This window comes from Diabrotica virgifera, chromosome 1 (assembly GCF_917563875.1).
Source record: "Diabrotica virgifera virgifera chromosome 1, PGI_DIABVI_V3a".
In the NCBI taxonomy this organism is placed as follows: Eukaryota; Metazoa; Arthropoda; class Insecta; order Coleoptera; family Chrysomelidae; genus Diabrotica; species Diabrotica virgifera.
Window position 1 is genome coordinate 118,704,494 of NC_065443.1, and position 19,378 is coordinate 118,723,871.

Sequence of the window (19,378 nt, forward strand, 5' to 3'; positions counted from 1 at the left end):
GAAGAAGTTTCTGTATAACTTTCTTCATATAATCATAACTTTTTTTAATGTTTATTTTTTACGTCATTTGCCAAATAAAGATTTTCTTAAAATTATTTCATACTTTCGCAAATGATCTGTGGAAAAAGGGCCCATGACAAGCTAATGTAAAAAAATTATATTTACATAAAAATGTGTCTATATCTTTGAAACGTAACTTTAGTTTAAATACAATACTTTTATTTTAGCTTTAAATAAGGTTTAAAGTTTAAATCTTTGTTTTCAAAATACTTGTTAAATTTTCAATTGCGTTTTCCTCAAAAGCGCCAATTGGCATATGGGCCCTTTTTCCGGGGATGGCCTCAATTACAGTCAACTTAATTGCAAGACTAGGAATAGGAATAATATACACTTGGTCTAATACACATTATTTAATGAATTTGCTAGTGGATGTGTAACTATCGTGTGCTAGCTCAAGGTTTGCTAGCACATTAACACCTTCCTGTACGGCATCGTACAACTAATCTTTCTACCAACTCGATTTCTCCTTCTTCTTCTTATTTTTCTGGTTCTTCTTCTTAGATTGCCGTATCTTATCAAACTTGTTTTCCCCACTTTCCAGTCTATCACTCTAAGACCCATTTTTATGGCAACGTTGGATATGTTCTTCTTCTTCTCTTTTTGTGTATACAAGACTCTATTTTCAAATGTACTTCTAGCAAGTTATGGTTTTCGTGGTTTTTGCACTGATCGTCTTCCTATTGGAGAACCGTGTCTCGCCGTTTTCAATACTCTATTTCTTGTTATTCTAGCTCGGCCCCATAGTGTGTAACAGTAGACTTTTCTAAGGGTTTTTGAAACATCTGCGGTTTCTAGCATTCTTTCTAGCATTTTCGTTCTTTTTGTTTCTGGGCATGTTATGGGTCTAATGACTGTTTTATAAATTCTGCCCTTCATTTCTTTTGCGATATTTTTATTTCTCCTTATTTTTTCATTATGATCGAGCAAAAGATGCAGTGACAACGTTACATAGACCTATCAATCCGCCAATGAATAAGCAGAATTTCTTATAAAGAGAAAGAAGAAGAAGGAGAAGAAGAAGATATTATTTCAGTCAGGGAACCTGCTACTCTATATTTGCTGTATTTACTTGATCGTTCACTTCTGTTTCTAGCTTCCCGTCGGTAGATAGTGTGATGCATACCTATTTATGTAAACTCCATCACTCGTTCTATTATCTGACCCTCCACCTCTTGTTTACATCTTAGTAGATTTGCTGTCATAACCACGGATTTTGTCTCTTGTGGGAAGATTAGTATGTTAAATTATCTAGCGGTTATATTAAATTGGTGCAACACACGTTGTAAATCATCGTTACCTTGATAGATTAGCAGATATGTGTGTCGTCTGGATGGCAGATTATTTTAAGTTGTTCTTCTCCCGATTGGTATCCTTTCTTATTTCTTACTTTTGTATTATTTCATCCATGATCAGGTTAAACGCTAGAGAACTCAGGGTATCCCCCTCTCTTATCTTATCTTCCAGCTTCAGTTGGGTCAGTTCGTTCTTCCTCTAATTTTATTTTTATTGTGTTTTTCTGCTAGATATTTTCGATCGTTTTAATTAATCCTAGAGATATCTCTCTTGAGTACAACAAATGGATAACGTACTCTGTTAAATGCCTTCTTAAGATCCACGAAACATAAATATGTCGGTGTTTTTCCTTCAGTTTATGTAAAAGCTTTTTTTATTTTAGGTATAATGAAGTTATAACAGCCTGTGCCCTAACATTTGACCTAAGTCTTTTTGAACACGGAGACGAAACTATATTAACCGATAGAGGACTCAACCTAAGCAAAGGTCAGCAAGCAAGAATCAATTTAGCGAGAGCTATCTACAGGTCTAGTGATATCTATCTTTTGGATGACTGTCTCACTGCATTAGATGCATCAGTTCAAGTTTATATATTCAACGAATGCATTAAGAAGTTTTTAAAAAACAAATCGTGTGTTTTGGTTAGTCAAAATCCTAGTCATATACAACAAGCTGATTATGTGATAATATTGGAGGATGGTACAGTAAAAGACGTAGGTAAGCCAAGCGAGCAGATTATAAGAGAAGCAAAAGAAGTTGTAGATCATGGTGTGGACTTACAAAAACAAGAAAAACAACAAATTAAAGAAGATAACTCTGCAGATTTCGATAACGAAGTGACAGATGATATAAAATTGCTTGAAAAAGACGAAAAGTCGACGAAAAAGATCTACAGTGAAGTAAAGAAACAAGGATCTGTGGATTGGAGAGTTTACAAACAGTACTTTATATACGGAGGAGGATTCTTATTCGTTCTTTTTAATATTTCTATGAGAGGATCCACTCAGTTTGCAGTAAGTTATGCAGAGAGGCTACTAACCAAGTGGTAAGTGAGACTGTGTCAAAATTATGTAGTTAGTTCAATGTTTGAATCTTTGACTGTCAATCCATCTTCGACGTCTTTCCAAGACTGCCTGTTCTAACTTGCTCTCTTCTAGTGGGAGGTGTGCATGTTTCTATCTTTTTTGGACATCTCTTTTCACTCTTTTCAGGCATTGCTGCAGGTGTCTATACCAGTTTTTGGTTTCAATTATGCCTATAATGGATACAGAAATCAAATTAATGGTATGGACAAACTATAGAACAGCTGTTTAACGACAACCGAGACACAATAGATAACGAATATCTCGTTGAGGAGACTGGACCAGAAATAACAGAAAGTGAAGTAAAACACACCATTAAAGAAATTAAAACTGGGAAAGCTGTAGGACCGGACGAAAGAGCGACAGAAATATTGCAACTTATAGCCGACTGTAATATACATGTAATTATCGACTTATTTAATATCATATACAGAACAGGTATACTACCTAAAGAATGGCTTCTATCAACATTCGTGACTATACCGAAAAAGAGAAACGCCAAACAATGTTGCGAACACCGTACCATCAGTCTAATGTGCCACATACTCAAGGTATTGCTAAAAATTATTTATCGTAGAATATAAAAAAAGTTAGAACAAGACATTGTACAAACTCATTTCGGGTTTAGAAATGCTCAAGGAACCAGAGAAGAATTATTTGCAGTAAATGTGCTAATACAGAGATGTTTAGATGTAAACCAGGACATCTATGTCTGCTTCCTAGATTATAACAAGGCATTCGATACGGTGAAACATAATCCGTTAATAAAACTACTGAGAACAAGGAACATCGACACACGGGATATAAGAATAATAAATAGTCTGTATTATGAACAAGAAGCTGTCATAAGAATAAATAATTTAAACACCAATAAAATAAAAATCAAAAGAGGCATTAGACAGGGCTGTGTCTTGTCGCCATCACTGTTTAATGCATCCTCCGAAGAAATATTCAAAAAAGCATTAGAAGATGAAGTAGCATTCATAAAAATAAATGGCCTACCCATATGTGAAATTAGATACGCCGATGACACAATACTAATAGCAGAAACTATTACAGATCTACAAAGAATTTTAGATAAGGTTGTTGCAACGAGTGAAGAATTTGGTCTGTCACTTAACATAAAGAAAACGAAATTCATGGTTATATCAAAGAAAAATATTAGAAACCGCAGAAATATTAGTCCGCAGAAGAATTCTGCACGTGCCCTCTGGTTAACACTAAATGAGCTAGAACGAACAGGCGGCCAAACTATCTAACGATCTCCTGGCCAATACACAACTGCAAACATGAACGCCCAACCAAGAAATGGTTCTTATGAGAACCAAGCGACTAGAACTCTGGGACATATTGTCCGGATTTGTCAGATAAATATTGAAGGCATTAGTCGATCCAAAAGCGAAATGCTGTCAAACATACTACTTTCTAACGACATCGACCTGGTAGTCATACAGGAAACCCATGCTGCGAACGAACAACAACTCGCAAGTAGAGGCAAAATTCCAGGCTATGATCTTCTGGGAGCAACCTATCACCATGCTTATGGTACCGCCAACTACGTAAAAAACTCCGTAGAAAACGTTCACCTCATATCTGCCACCATGCAAGATAATATACATTTGACCGTTACCAAAATAGGTGAAATGGAAGTGACAAATGTTTATAAACCCCTAAGTATTACATGGCCAAGCCACGTCATAGACATAAGGCCCCATCCCGCCATCTATTTAGGTGATTTTAACAGCCATCATCAAGAATGGAAATACAGAAATAACGATGAAAATGGGGAGACACTGCTAGACTGGGCAGAGAGTAACCACCTGCATCACGTCTTCGATGCCAAAGACCGGGGCACTTTTAAATCGGCGGCATGGAAACAAGAGTACAATCCAGATTTATGTTTTGTGAGCAAAAACCAGAAAAGCTACACAGCACAGGCCGATCATTATTGAGATTGGTATCCAAATCCCACTAGTCACAACCATTCCACGACCACGCTGGAACTTTAACAAAGGTAACTGGCCCGCCTTTACCAACGAACTCGATAAAATCCTACGATGGATTCCACCAACATACAAAAATTATGAAAGGTTTAGAGGGGCAATAATTGCTACAGCAAAGAAAGACATTCCCAGGGGCCATCGTAAGCAATACATACCAGGATGGAGTGAGGAAAGCCAAAACCTCTACGAAGAATATCTTGAAACCGGTGAAAGTGACATTGCGGACGAACTTCTCCTGAGCCTTGATGTAGCAAGAAGGAAGAAATGGACAAATGAAGTCGAATCGTTAGATTTCAAAAAGTCCAGCCGTAAAGCGTGGTCGCTCCTAAGAAAACTCGGAAGTGACAAACTGACAACACGACAAATCCACGACTTCAACCCTAATAAAATTGCATCACATATAGTTGCCACCTCCAGAGGAGCATGTGATAAAAAGTTTACCACTACTATAAAAAGGGAGCTTAAACATCTAAAAGCTGCCTGTCCATCAGATACAGAGTACTCCGCACCGTTCACTCCAGAAGAAGTCTCAAACGCCATTAAAGACATTAAACCTAACAAAGCTCCTGGTACAGATGGTATACCTTCCGAATTCCTGATCCATTGTGGGAAATTTGCAAAAACCTGGTTGTCTAAATTCTATACAGATATACTCAAAACAGGTAACCTACCAAACATCTTTAAACAAACAAAAATCATAGCCATTCTAAAACCTGGAAAACCAACAGACAACCCAGCGAGTAACCGCCCCATCGCTTTACTCAGTTCAGCTTACAAGCTACTCGAAAGACTGGTCCTGAACAGAATCGGCCCAAAGCTACTTCAAAAAATACCAATTGAACAAGCAGGATTCAGGCCTCAACGAAGCACCACTGACCAAGTGCTCTCTATAACTACCTACATAGAGGCAGGTTACCAAAGAAAACTAAAGACGTCTGTGGCATTCATCGATTTATCGGCTGCATATGACACGGTTTGGAAAGATGGCCTCATCTATAAGCTCCTGAAAATAATCCCCTGCAAAGCAACCCCCAGACTCATAAATACTATGCTGAGCAGTAGAAACTTTCGTGTAACCCTGGGAACTACAGTGAGCAAACAGAGAACGCTTAACAACGGCCTCCCCCAGGGCTCCGTACTTGCACCGCTGCTATTTAGTATGTATATAGCTGATATGCCCCCTACCAGATCTAAAAAATTTGGATATGCAGACGACTGGGCACTTGCAACTCAAAACTCCTTAATACAAAACTCCGAGGCAATCCTAACGGAAGATCTGGAACGCCTGGTTAAGTACTTTAAACAATGGAGACTTAAACCTAACCCCAAAAAAACCGAGGTTAGCTGTTTTCACCTGAACAACAATATGGCCCACACAAAACTTAAAGTGTACATTGATAAGCAACTGCTCACGCACAACTATAATCCCAAGTACCTCGGCGTCACCCTGGACAGAACACTCTCCTTTAAGAAACATCTTGAGAACACCGCAGCAAAGCTGAGAACCCGTAACAACATCATACAGAAGCTTTGCGGGACTACATGGGGTTCAACAGCAAGTACACTTCGGTGTTCAGCCCTTGGACTCGTATACTCCGCAGCTGAATACTGCTCCCCTGTTTGGCTGAACAGCGTTCACACAAAAATTATAGATACTCAGCTCAATGTCGCCATGCGTCTCATATCTGGAACGATCAAGTCTACACCTGCGGAGTGGCTTCCACTACTGAGCCACATACCTCCACCTAACCTTCGTCGTCAGCATGCTCTGCTTAGAGAATTCCAAAAGCTGCTTAACAACCCGCAGTTACCTATACACACATATGTCGCCGACGCTAACTCACATCGATTGCGCTCCAGAAAACCTCCGACTAGAGATGCAATAAACTTGAGTTCCAACAATTTCCAAATGAACTCCCAGTGGAAGAACATGCAGAGCGACAGACCGAACCTAATAATGAGAAACACACCATGCATCACAGAAACTCCACCAGGTTTTGACCTCCCCCGAAAATCATGGTCAACTCTTAACAGGATAAGAACGGGTCATGGAGTCTGCGCAGATTCCCTTTATAAATGGAAAATGAGAACCTCTGCTGAGTGCGACTGCGGCGCCGAGAAACAGACCATCCAGCATATGATTGCCGAATGCCCTCGGAGGAAGTATGATGGAGATCCTCTGGACTTCGCCTCTGCAACACCAGCGTCGATTGAATATATTAATACATTAGATGTTAGACTATAACATATGTGTGATAATGTTGTGTATCAAATTGCCATACGCTAAATAAATAAATTAGAAACATAAATCTACACGTAAATAATAAGACGATAGAACGAGTTCAGAATTATAACTATTTAGGGACAAACATTAGTGAAACAAACGATTATACCAAAGAAATCCGAATTAGAATAGAAAAGGCTAGAAGTGCATCCACTAATATCAAACAAATATTATGTAGTAGAGACCTCAGTCTAAATCTTAGAAAGCGAGTTCTAAAATGTTATGTATTTTCTGTTATTTTGTATGGTGTGGAGACATGGACTCTCAATAAACAATGCCTCAATAGATTGGAAGTATTTAAGATGTGGACGTATCGAAGAATGCTGAGAATCTCCTGGACAGACAGAATAACTAATGAGGAAGTACTAAGGAGAATACAGAACAGCAGGGAGATACTGGATTCCATCAAAATAAGAAAACTTCAATACTTGGGTTATATAACACGTGGTGACAGATATAAACTCCTTAAATTAATTATGCAGGGAAAGATTCAAGGAAGGCGCAGCATACGTAGGAGAAAAATGTCCTGGCTGAGAAATCTCAGAGAATGGTTTGGATGCAGCTCAACTGAACTCTTTCGGGCTGTAGTGTCAAAAGTGAGAATAGCAATTATGATTGCCAACCTTCGTCGCGAAGATGGCACGTAAAGAAGAAGAAGATGCCTAGTATCTCGATCAATTTCAGTTTCTCTTCCAATATCTTCGTTTCTCACCCTATTAAGTCTAATGAGACGACAACATTGTCTTCGATAGTTCATTTCCATGAGCTTCATTTTTCATCTGTTAATTGATTTATTTCCCAGAGTTCGACGAGGTACAACCCAATATTTTCTATTAGGTATTGTTTTATAAATTCTTGTTTAATTTTATATTGTTACTTTATTATTTCACTACAGTCCATGTAGCTATGTAATTGGCTGACCTTCGTTACTCTCTGATTTTGATGTTATTTGAGCTCGCAAGTATTTGAATGTTCAGTTGATTTTATAGTTAACATTTTTTCAATTTGTAGGTTTTCTGGTTATCTCCTGCAACTAAATACTTGGGTTCTTGTACAGTAAAACCTGTGTTACCGGGCACCTACCAAAATCGGCCACCTGTAGTTACGGCCAGTTTCAAAATTCCCCAAACCAATTATATTATGTATATTCCCTTATTTATGACCTGGTATTTACGGTCACCTTTATAATACGAACGCGGCCAAATAATCACATATTTTTAAAGCCATTGTATAGAAATTTACCTGTAAGTGTCGGCCAAAATAATATTGTTAAAATAATTTTGTTTGATGTAAATTTCCATTAATATTTATTACCTATGGTATCTACCTAAATAACTGTATAATTAGGGTCGGTGGTCAGAAGGTTCTTAAAATCCTATAATAAAATGTCGTAAAAGCTTTGTAAAATAGAAACGTTTATCACTTTATAAGTATGATTTAATTTCACAAAAGTTGGCCGAAAAATATGGTGTTGTAAAAACTCAAATTATTAAAGGATATTATAAAAAAATAAAAGTAAGTTGAAAAATTCTTTAAAAAAGCTTAGCATCAATCTGTCTTTTCCGTAATGTAGTCCTACCTAGTTTTGTTTTATATTATTATGTTAAAGTAGTTTACGTTTTTGTATCTATTAACAACATAAGATATGCAGATGACACCGTGATTATAGCAAGGTCTGCTGAACAACTCCAACTACTACTGAACAAAACAAACAATTTCTGTAAAGAATATGGACTAAAATTGAATATAAAAAAGACCAAATACATGATAATAACTAAGAAAACAAACATACAAACAAGCATACATTTGTGAAATGTACCGATAGAAAGGGTTGATAAATACAAATACCTAGGAACCTGGATTCCAGAGAAAAATGATCAAACAACAGAAATAAGGACCAGGATAGAAATAGCAAGAAATGCGTTTGTAAAAATGAAAACAGTTCTCTGCAACAAAGACCTTAGCTTAGAACTGAGAGCAAGAGCTTTGAGATGCTACGTGTTCTCGATACTACAATATGGACTTGAAAGCTGGACATTAAAGCAAGAACACATAAATAAGCTACAGTCATTTGAAATGTGGTGTTACAGAAGAATGCTTAGAATAGCATGGACACAGAGGAAAACGAACACGGAAGTACTGCGAGAAATGGGTAAAGAATGCGAAATAATAAACACAATAAAAATAAGAAAGTTACAATATCTGGGACACGTAATGAGGGGACCGCGATATGATGTCTATTAAGCTAGAAAGACCATTTCATAAGGGAGCCATGAGACACACCCCATATTTTTTTGCTATTTTATTGCTAATTTATTACGCAAATTAAAAATTTATTGCTTTATCCCCTTCAGAGAAACAGGTGGCCATTCCAGCTTAATATTAAGCTAGAAAGGCCAACATTCATATATCCGGAACTAAAGTAGATAGAGAGTTGCTTCCGGTGGCCTATTTTATTGCTAATTAATTGCTAATTTATTACGCAAAACAAAAATTTATTGCTTCATCCCCTTCAGAGAAACATGTGGCCATTCCAGCTTAATATTAAGCTAGAAAGGCCAACATTCATATATCCGGAACGAAAGTAGATAGAGAGTTGCTTCCGGTGGCCTATTTTATTGCTAGTTAATTGCTGAAAGATTGAGTTTACAAGAATTTACAAACTCACCCCCTTCAATCCCTACCGATATCATCATTCCCCGGAATCCACAAAACGTGAAAATAACCAGTTTAAAGAGCTAAAACCAAGTACGTATTTTTTGCTTATTCATTGCTACAGGTCTAAGCCAAAAATTAATGTTTTGCTTCCTCCCCTAACGAGCCACAATGGCTACTGCGGTTTAATACTTAAGGCTACAATACTCAACACTCCTATTTCAGGAAAGAAAGCAGATAGACGGTCGCTTCTGGCGGAATATTTAATTTTTAATTAATTTCTAAAAGATGGGGTATACCAGAATTTACAAACTCACCCCCTCCAACCCCTACCGTTATCATCGTTCCACGGATTTCACAAAGAGTGAAAATAATCAGTTTAAAAACTTAAAACCAAGTGGGTATTTTTTTGTAATTAATAGCTGCAGGTCTACGCCAAAAACCAATTTTTTGCTTCATCCCCTAACGAGAGACAATGGCTACTGCGGTTTAATCCTTATGCTACAATACAAAACACTCCTATTTCAGGAACGAAAACAGATAGAGGGTCGTTTCCAGCGGCATATTTTATTGCTAATTAATTTCTGAAAGATATGGTATACAACAATTTGCAAACACACCCCCTCCAACCCCCACCGTTGTTGTCATTCCCCGGATTTCACAGAAAGTCAAAATTACTAGTTTATAAACCTATGACCAAGTGGGTATTTTTTTCCTAAGCATCTGCTGCAGGTCTACACCAAAAACGACTTTATTGCTTCATCCCCTAACGAGCAACAATGGCTAGTGCGGTTAAATATTTAAACTACAACACTCAATTCTCCTGTTTCAGTAACGAAAACAGATAGAGCGTCGCTTCCGGCGGCCTATTTTATTACTAATTAATTGCTTATTTATTACGCAACTTACAAATTTATAGCTTCAACCCCTTCAGAGAAACAGGTGGCTATTCTAGCTTAATATTAAGCTAGAAGAGCCAACATTCATATTTCTGGAACGAAAGTAGATAGAGAGTAGCTTTCGGCGGTATATTTTATTGCTAATTAATTGCTGAAAGATTGGGTATACCAGAATTTACAAACTCACCCCCTCCAACCCCTACCATTATCATCGCTCAACGGATTTCACAGAAACTGAAAATTACCAGTTTAAAAACCTAAGACCAAGTGGGTATTTTTTTCCTAAGCAACTGCTGTAGGTCTACGCCAAAATCGATTTTATCGCTTCATCCCCTAACCAGCAAAAATGGCTACTGCGGTTGAATACTTAGCTACAACACTCAATTCTCCTATTTCAGTAACGAAAGTAGATAGAGGGTCGCTTCCAGCGGCATATTTTATTGCTAATTAATTTCTGAAAGATATGGTATACAACAATTTAAAAACTCACCCCCTCCAACCCCCACCGTTATCATCATTCCCCGGATTTCACAGAAAGTCAAAATTACTTGTTTAAAAACCTATGACCAAGTGGGTATTTTTTTCCTAAGCAACTGCTGCAGGTCTACGCCAAAAATGAATTTTTTGCTTCATCCCCTTACGAGCAAGAATGGCTACTGCAGTTTTATAATGAACCCACAGTACCCAACACTCATATTTCATTTATAATTTTCTTTAATGCTCATTAAGAATATCTGTACAGTTCAATATTGATTTGTAGAGTTTTTTATACTTTAGAGTCCATGTTAAATTGTCGATACCCATTATCACATATCTGTAGCACGTGACCCAATGCTCAGTTTTTGTATATCGTTTTTTAATAACTAAATGGTAATATTGGCAGATTCTCTAAAATCTGTACATTTAAAATAAAGTATGCAACGTCCTTAAAAAACGAATTTACTAAGAGAGTTGACCATAATTTTTGCATTTATGCGTGCTAATAATAAGCTGCGAAAGAATTTAAGCATAGGTACCAAAAAATTAAAGCAAGTGTTGTTTATTTAATTTTAATTTATTTTATCTTTAATGTACATTAATAATCTGAGCGCTATTTTTTTTGTTTCTTTAACGAAAAATGATTTTTCTAGTAAATCATCGAAGCCCATCCAAGATGTGTTTCCTCTTCGATAGGTATAGGTTATATATTGACCACCTCGATTTTCATTAAAATCAGACAAACTGGTTCCTCCTACACCAGTGTATCCGATAGCACCCATTAATACTACCCGATGATCGTCGTCGCGGGGTATGTTTAAATTTTTATGGAGTGTCTTTAAGGGTATGGTTTTAATTTCTTCATGTTCATTATAGACTTGAAAAACCACAACATCCCCTGCAATAAATGTAAATTAATTAACTTTTGTTTTTTATAAAATACCTGTAGAGAATTTGGAATGAAATTCAGTACAAAAACAGACAAAAAGGGTGGTCATTGGCAAGCACCTAAACAGAAGTGTGAAGGTCAATGTCGACAAAACATTGACCTTCACACTGTGACAAAACAAAGATCTGGAAGGAGTGAGGAGTAACAAGAATAACGTACCTTGAAAGCAACCTTGATGAAAGTTTGTACCACTCACTGGAAGTAAGAACACATCTGGAAAAGGAACGTACAGTGTTTTACAAAATACAAAAAGTTCTATGCAACCTCCAGCTGGATATCTCATTGAGAACTAGAATACATAAGTGCTATGTTTTCTACATCTTGCTCTATGAGGTTGAAGCCTGAGCAATGACAGAAGTAACACAAAAAAATCCAAGCATTCGAACTCTGGTGCTACCGTAAAATGCCCAGAATGTCCTAAATGAGCCATACGACAAATGCGGAAGTCTTTCGGAGGGTGAACAAGGAAACAGAGCTTATGCTTATACCTTATACCTACGACAATGGACGAATATGACCTCCACAGAACTATTCAGGATGGCTGCAAATAAGATTAAATGGGAAAATGTAATGGTCAACGTCCTTAAGGATAAGGCACCGTAAGGAGAAGATAAAATATATGAGTAATTCCACATAAATTCTCTATATTTCTGTCACAGATTGTGGATTTTTTGAAATTTAGGGGCATGCTTCTGAAACCACTCTTTGTTCGTTCTTTAGGACCTGAAAGTCAAGCTGTTTTGGGAATTGAAATCGAAACTTATGTCATATGTCCGAATTATCTTTCCTATCGTTGTTTGCATTCATTAAATGCTATTTTGTAAATTGTTTGGTACAATATATCAACACTGTCGATGTAAACTTGCACGTTAAAGAAGATGACCTTAACAGAATTTGTCTAAAGTCCAAAGTAACGTTCCTATTACCTATTTTTGAAAAAGAGACAAGTGTATTTTAGCATGTTTTTAAAGCGAAGGAACATTCCTACTAGCTATATTTTTGAACAAGCGTATTTTAGAATTTTTTGCGTTTTTCTGTACTCCGACTATAATTGCAACACAAAAAAAGATACAAGAAACATTTCCATATGGTATAAACAGAATTTGCCTAAAACCGTAAGGAACTATCCTACAAGCTATTTTTTAATGAGAGATTAGAGTATTTTAGCATGTTTTTTTTTCATTTTTATGCATTTATTTGTAATCTGGCCATAATTACAACGATAAAAAAGTAACAGGTCGGTAACATTTTCGTTGTAAAATTTTACACTGAAAAACGTGATACTAACAGAATTTAGCTAAAGCCTGAAGGAACTTTCCTATAACCAATTTTGGAAGGATAGATTAGAGACAAGTGTAGTTTAGCATCATTTTTCATTTTTATGTATTTATTTGCACTCTGTCCATAATATCAACCCTAAAAAAAGTATCAGGTAACATTTTGGATTTAATATTGCAGGATAAAGAAGATGATACTAATAGAATAATTAATACAATGCTCGTAGGAACATTCATATAAGCTATTTTTAAAGTAGATGTTAGTGGATTTTTTCTATAATCCATCTTCATGTGCCGTTCTCGTGAGGAATTGATTAAAAATAATACTTTTATACTTAAAAGTAATTTAAGAGAATACCCTTACTGTTCTTAATATTGTATTCAGATAAAAATCTCAAACTAAATCACCACCAAAATGGCGCATCAAAACGGATTGTAGAAAAAGTAATTAAGCTTAAAAAACATCTTAAAATCCACTAATCTCTCCTTCCAAAATTGGTTATAGGAAACTCCCTTCAGGCTTTAGCTAAATTCTGTTAGTATCATGTTTTTCAGTGCAAAATTTTACATCGAAAATATTACCTACCTGTTACCTTTTATCGTTGTAATTATGGCCAGAGTACCTACAAATAAATGCATAAAAATGAAAAAAAAAAACATGCTAAAATACTCTAATTTCTCATTAAAAAAATAGCTTATAGGATAGTTCCTTACGGTTTTAGGTAAACTCTGTTTATGCCATATGGAAATATTTCTTGTATCTTTTTTTGTGTTGAAATTATAGTCGGAATACAGAAAAACGCAAAAATTCTAAAATACACTTGTTCAAAAATAGCTAGTAGGAATGTTCCTTCGCTTTAAAAACAAGCTAAAATACACTTGTCTCTTTTTCAAAAATAGGTAATAGGAACGTTACTTTGGACTAGACAAATTATGTTAAGGCCATCTTCTTGAGCGTGCAAGTTTACATCGAGAGTGTTGATATATTGTACCAAACAATTTACAAAATAGCATTTAATGAATGCAAACAAGGATAGGAAAGATAATTCGGACAGATTGCGACATAAGTTTCAATTTCAATTCCCAAAAAAGCTTGACTTTCAGGTCCTAGAGAACGAACAAAAAGTGGTTTCAGAAGCATGCCCCTAAATTTCAAAAAATCCACAATCTGTGACAGAAATATAGAGAATTTATGTGGAATTACTAATATATTTCATCTTCTTCTTACGGTGCCTTATCCTTAAGGACCTTGACCATTACATTTTCCCATTTTATCTTATTTGCAGCCATCCTGTTCATATTCGTCCATTGTCGTAGGTTTTTAAGCCAAGAGTTGCGTCTTCTTCCTGGTCCCCTTTTGCTATTAATTTTGCTTTCGATTATGTTCGTTAAGTTGGAGCAGTTCATATTTTTGATTTCTTACGATGAAAAAAAATTGTATTTCCTTTTTTTTATTATAATCATAAGCTCTGTTTCCTTGTTCATCCTCCGAAAGACTTCCGCGTTTGTCGTATGGCTCATGTAGGACATTCTGAGCATTTTACGGTAGCACCAGAGTTCGAATGCTTGGATTTTTTTTGTGTTACTTCTGTCATTGTCCAGGCTTCAACCCCATAGAGGAAGATGGAGAAAACATACCACTTATGTATTCTAGTTCTCAATGTTGCGGTTTTTCAAGTCTATAATGAACATGAAGAAATTAAAACCATACCATTAAAGACATTCCATAAAAATTTAAACATACCCCACGACGACGATCATCAGCTAGTATTAATGGATGCTATCGGATACACTGGTGAGGAGGCACCAGTTTGTCTGATTTTAATGAAAATCGAGGTGGTCACTACATAACCTATACCTATCGAAGAGGAAACACATCTTGGATGGGCTTCGATAATTTACTAGAAAAATAATTTTTCGTTAAAGAAACAAAAAAATAGCGCCTAGATTACTAATGTACATTAAAGATAAAATAAATTAAAATTAAATAAACAACACTTGCTTTAATTTTTTGAAACCTATGCTTAAATTCTTTCGCAGCTTATTATTAGCACGCATAAGTACAAAAATTATGGTCAACTCTCTTAGTAAATTCGTTTTTTTAAGGAAGTTGCATACTTGCCCTCTATCTACTTTTGTTCCGGAAATCTGAATGTTGGCTATTCTAGTTTAATATTAAGCTGGAATAGCCACCTGTTTCTCTGAAGGGGTTGAAGCAATACATTTTTATTTTTCGTAATAAATTAGCAATTAATTAGCAACAAAAAAGGCCACCGGAAGCAACTCTCTATCTACTTTCGTTCCAAATATATGCATGTTGGCTATTCTAGCTTAATATTAAGCTGAAATAGTCACCTGTTTCTCTGAAGGGGTTGAAGCAATAAATTTTTGATGAGAGACTAATAAGTTTCGAAACCGGTAGAGGTGCTTGCAGCACTCTCTGATTGGACTAGAATATGGTTCGGCTGTATTTTCGTTTTGCAACGAAATTGAAAATGGTTATTCATTTTCGAAATTGAAAATGGTTATTCATTTTTTTCAATAAATTTTTATTTTGCATAATATAGCAATAAAATAGGCCGCCAGAAGCGACCAGCTATCTGCTTTCGCCCCTGAAATACTAGGGTTGAGTGTTCTAGCTTAAGTATTCAACCGCAGTAGCCATTGTTGCCCTTCAGCGATGGCCTTCAGGGATGAAGCAAAAAAATCGTTTTTGGGGTAGACCTGCAGCAGGTACTTAGGAAAAAAAATACCCACTTGGTCTTAGGTTTTTAACTGGTAATTTTCAGTTTCTGTGAAATCCGCGGAATGATAACGATTGGGGTTGGGGGGTGAGTTTGTCAATTGTTATATACAACAAATTTCAGCAATTAACTAACAATAAAATATGCCGCTGGAAGCGACCCTCTATCTGCTTTCGTTTCTGAAATAGGAGTGTTGGGTATTGTAGCTTAAGTATTAAACCGCAGTAGCCATTGCTGCTCGTTAGGGGATGAAGCAAAAAATTCGTTTTTGGCGTAGACCTGCGTAGAAGTTAATTAATTAGAAAAAATACCCACTTGGTTTTAAGTCTTTAAACTGGTTATTTTCAGTCTTTGTGAAATCCGGGAAACGATGATAATGGTAGGGGTTGGAGGGGGTGAGTTTACAAATTCTGGTATACTCCTCCTTTCAGCAATTAATTAAAAATAAAATATGCCGCCAGAAGCGACCCTCTATCTGCTTTCTTTTCTGAAATAAGACTGTTGGGTATTGTAACCTCAAGTATTAAACCGTAGTAGCCATTGTGGCTCGTTAGGGGCTGAAGAAAAACATTCATTTTTGGCTTAAAACTGTAGCAATTAATAAGCAAAAAATACCCGCTTCCCTCTATCTACTTTTTTTCCGGAAATGTGAATGTTGGCTATTCTAGCTTAATATTAAGCTGGAATAGCCACCTGTTTCTCTGAAGGGGTTGAAGCTATAAATTTGTAATTTGCGTAATAAATAAGCAATTAGTTAGCAATAAAATAGGCCGCCGGAAGCGAAGCTCTATCTGCTTTCGTTACTGAAACAGGAGAATTGAGTGTTGTAGTTTAAGTATTCAACCGCAGTAGCCAATGTTGCTCGTTAGGGGATGAAGCAATACAATCGTTTTTGGCGTAGACCTGCAGCACTTGCTTAGGAAAAAAATACCCACTTGATCATAGGTTTTTAAACTAGTAATTTTGACTTTCTGTGAAATCCGGGGAATGATGACAACGGTGGGGGTTGGAGGGGGTGAGTTTGCAAATTGTTGTATACCTTATCTTTCAGAAATTAATTAGCAATAAAATATGCCGCTGGAAACAACCCACTATCTGCTTTCGTTCCTGAAATAGGAGTGTTGGGTATTGTAGCTTAAGAATTAAACCGCAGTAGCCATTGTTTCTCGTTAGGGGATGAAGCAAAAAATTAGTTTTTGGCGTAGACCTGCAGCCGTTAATTAGAAAAAAAAATACCCACTTGGTTTTAAGTTTTTAAACTGATTATTTTCACGCTTTGTGAAATCCGTGGAACGATGATAACGGTAGGGGTTGGAGGGTGTGAGTTTGTAAATACTGGTATAACCCATCTTTCAGCAATTAATTAAAAATTAAATATTCCGCCAGAAGCGACCCTCTATCTGCTTTCTTTCCTGAAATAGCAGTGTTGAGTATTGCAGCCTTAAGTATTAAACCGCTGTAGCTATTGTGGCTCGTTAGGGGAGGAAGCAAAACATTCATTTTTGGCTTAGACATGTAGTAATTAATGAGCAAAAAATACGTACTTGGTTTTAGCTCTTTAAACTGGTTATTTTCAATTTTTGTGGATTCCAGGGTATGATGATAACGGTAGGGGTTGAAGGGGGTGAGTTTTTAAATTTTTGTAAACTCAATCTTTCAGCAATTAATTAGCAATAAAATATGCCGCCGGAAGCTACCCTATATCTACTTTCGTTCCGGAAATATGAATGTTGGCTATTCTAGCTTAATATTAAGCTGAAATGGCCACCTGTTTCTCTGAAGGGGTTGAAACAATAAATTTTTGTTTGCGTAATAAATTAGCAATTAATTAGTAATAAAATAGGCCACCGGAAGAAACTCTCTATCTACTTTCGTTCCGGATATATGAATGTTGGGCTTTCTAGCTTAATATTAAGCTGGAATGGCCACCTGTTTCTCTGAAGGGGATGAAGCAATAAATTTTTGTTTTGCGTAATAAATTAGCAATTAATTAGCAATAAAATAGGCCGCCGGAAGCAACTCTCTATCTACTTTCGTTCCGGATATATGAATGTTGGCCTTTCTAGCTTAATATTAAGCTGGAATGGCCACCTGTTTCTCTGAAGGGGATGAAGCAATAAATTTTTGTTTTGCGTAATAAATTAGCAATTAATTAGCAATAAAATAGGGCACCGGAAGCAACTCTCTATCTACTTTCGTTCCGGATATATGAATGTTGGCCTTTCTAGCTTAATATTAAGCTGGAATGGCCACCTGTTTCTCTGAAGGGGATGAAGCAATAAATTTTTGTTTTACGTAATAAATTAGCAATTAATTAGCAATAAAATAGGCCACTAGAAGCAACTCTCTATCTACTTTCGTTCCGGATATATGAATGTTGGCCTTTCTAGCTTAATATTAAGCTGGAATGGCCACCTGTTTCTCTGAAGGGGATGAAGCAATAAATTTTTAATTTGCGTAATAAATTAGCAATAAAATAGCAAAAAAATATGGGGTGTGTCTTATGGCTCCCTTATGAAATGGTCTTTCTAGCTTAATAGACATCGCGATATGAAATGCTAAGACTGATAATACAGGGAAAGATAAGAGGCGGAAGGAGTATAGGAAGAAGGAGAATGTCATGGTTAAAGAATTTAAGGGACTGGTTTAGATGCAGTTCTATAGAACTCTTTAGAGCAGCGGTGGATAGAGTAAAGATAGTGATGATGATATCCAACCTCCGATTAGGAGATGGCACTTGAAGAAGAAGAAGAATCTATAGAATTAAATTTGCTTTTATTAACAAAATAAACAAAGTTCCAATTATTTTTTATGTAGGTATCTGTGGACTACAAAAACCGGCAATACCGGCGTCCTTTCTATATCGGCCTTCATTTTTAGTGGCCGTTACTGACAGGTTTTAAGTATATTAATGGTGAGGCCCCACTTGGTGTACTCCTCTTCCAGTTTTCTAACCGTATAGTGTATACCACTATCGTCTTCAGCTAGAATGGCTTGGTCGTGAGCAAAGTGTATCGTGTACAGTCTCTTTTCCTTTCAATCACTTTCTTCTCCACACTAAGAGCGCCTAGTATATGCTGTTTATGATGCCAGATATATTTGTAGTAGCACATTATTGCGAACAAAATACATAATTTTAAACCAATACTTTATTTTTTAGGGTGGACAAAAAGCAAATTGTGCTAAACATCGAGAAAAACATTTCCACCAATCCGCTTTCTAATGATACCTTATTTCCCTCATTGTCATTGGCCAAATCCATCGAACAAGACACGTTTAGGTTGTACTCGGTATTTGTTATGTTGGGTACAGGAATGGAACTGCTCACTACTTACGCATTGTTGGAGTTTTGCAGGAGGGCCTCTGTTAATTTACACAAGGCGATGATCAAGAAGATCATCAACTCAGTGATGATGTTTTTCGATACGCACTTGATAGGAAATATATTGAACCGGTTATCACAAGATATGCTGAGTGTCGATGAGTATCTTTCTGCTGTTTTGGATCAATGCTGCAGGGTAAGATTTTATGCAATGTTTTCTTTTAACACCTTCACTTTTGCAATGGTAATGTAGACTAGGAGTCTACTATGTGTAAGGCTATTTTAATATTAAATATAGCGGGAATTATGTTCTGTAAATCTAAATGTTTATTA

The 19,378-nt window shown here is 36.3% G+C and overlaps 1 protein-coding gene across 1 annotated transcript in view; it reads left to right on the forward strand.

Annotated features, from left to right (window-relative positions):
* The window catches only part of LOC114349541 (probable multidrug resistance-associated protein lethal(2)03659), a 74,756-nt gene that overhangs the window by 30,246 nt on the left and 25,132 nt on the right, over positions 1-19,378 (forward strand). Inside the window, exons 7-8 of the mRNA XM_028299947.2 lie at positions 1,736-2,398; positions 18,884-19,241. Of these exons, the coding sequence (XP_028155748.2) occupies positions 1,736-2,398; positions 18,884-19,241 (1,021 nt within the window). The remainder of the gene's footprint in view (positions 1-1,735; positions 2,399-18,883; positions 19,242-19,378) is intronic.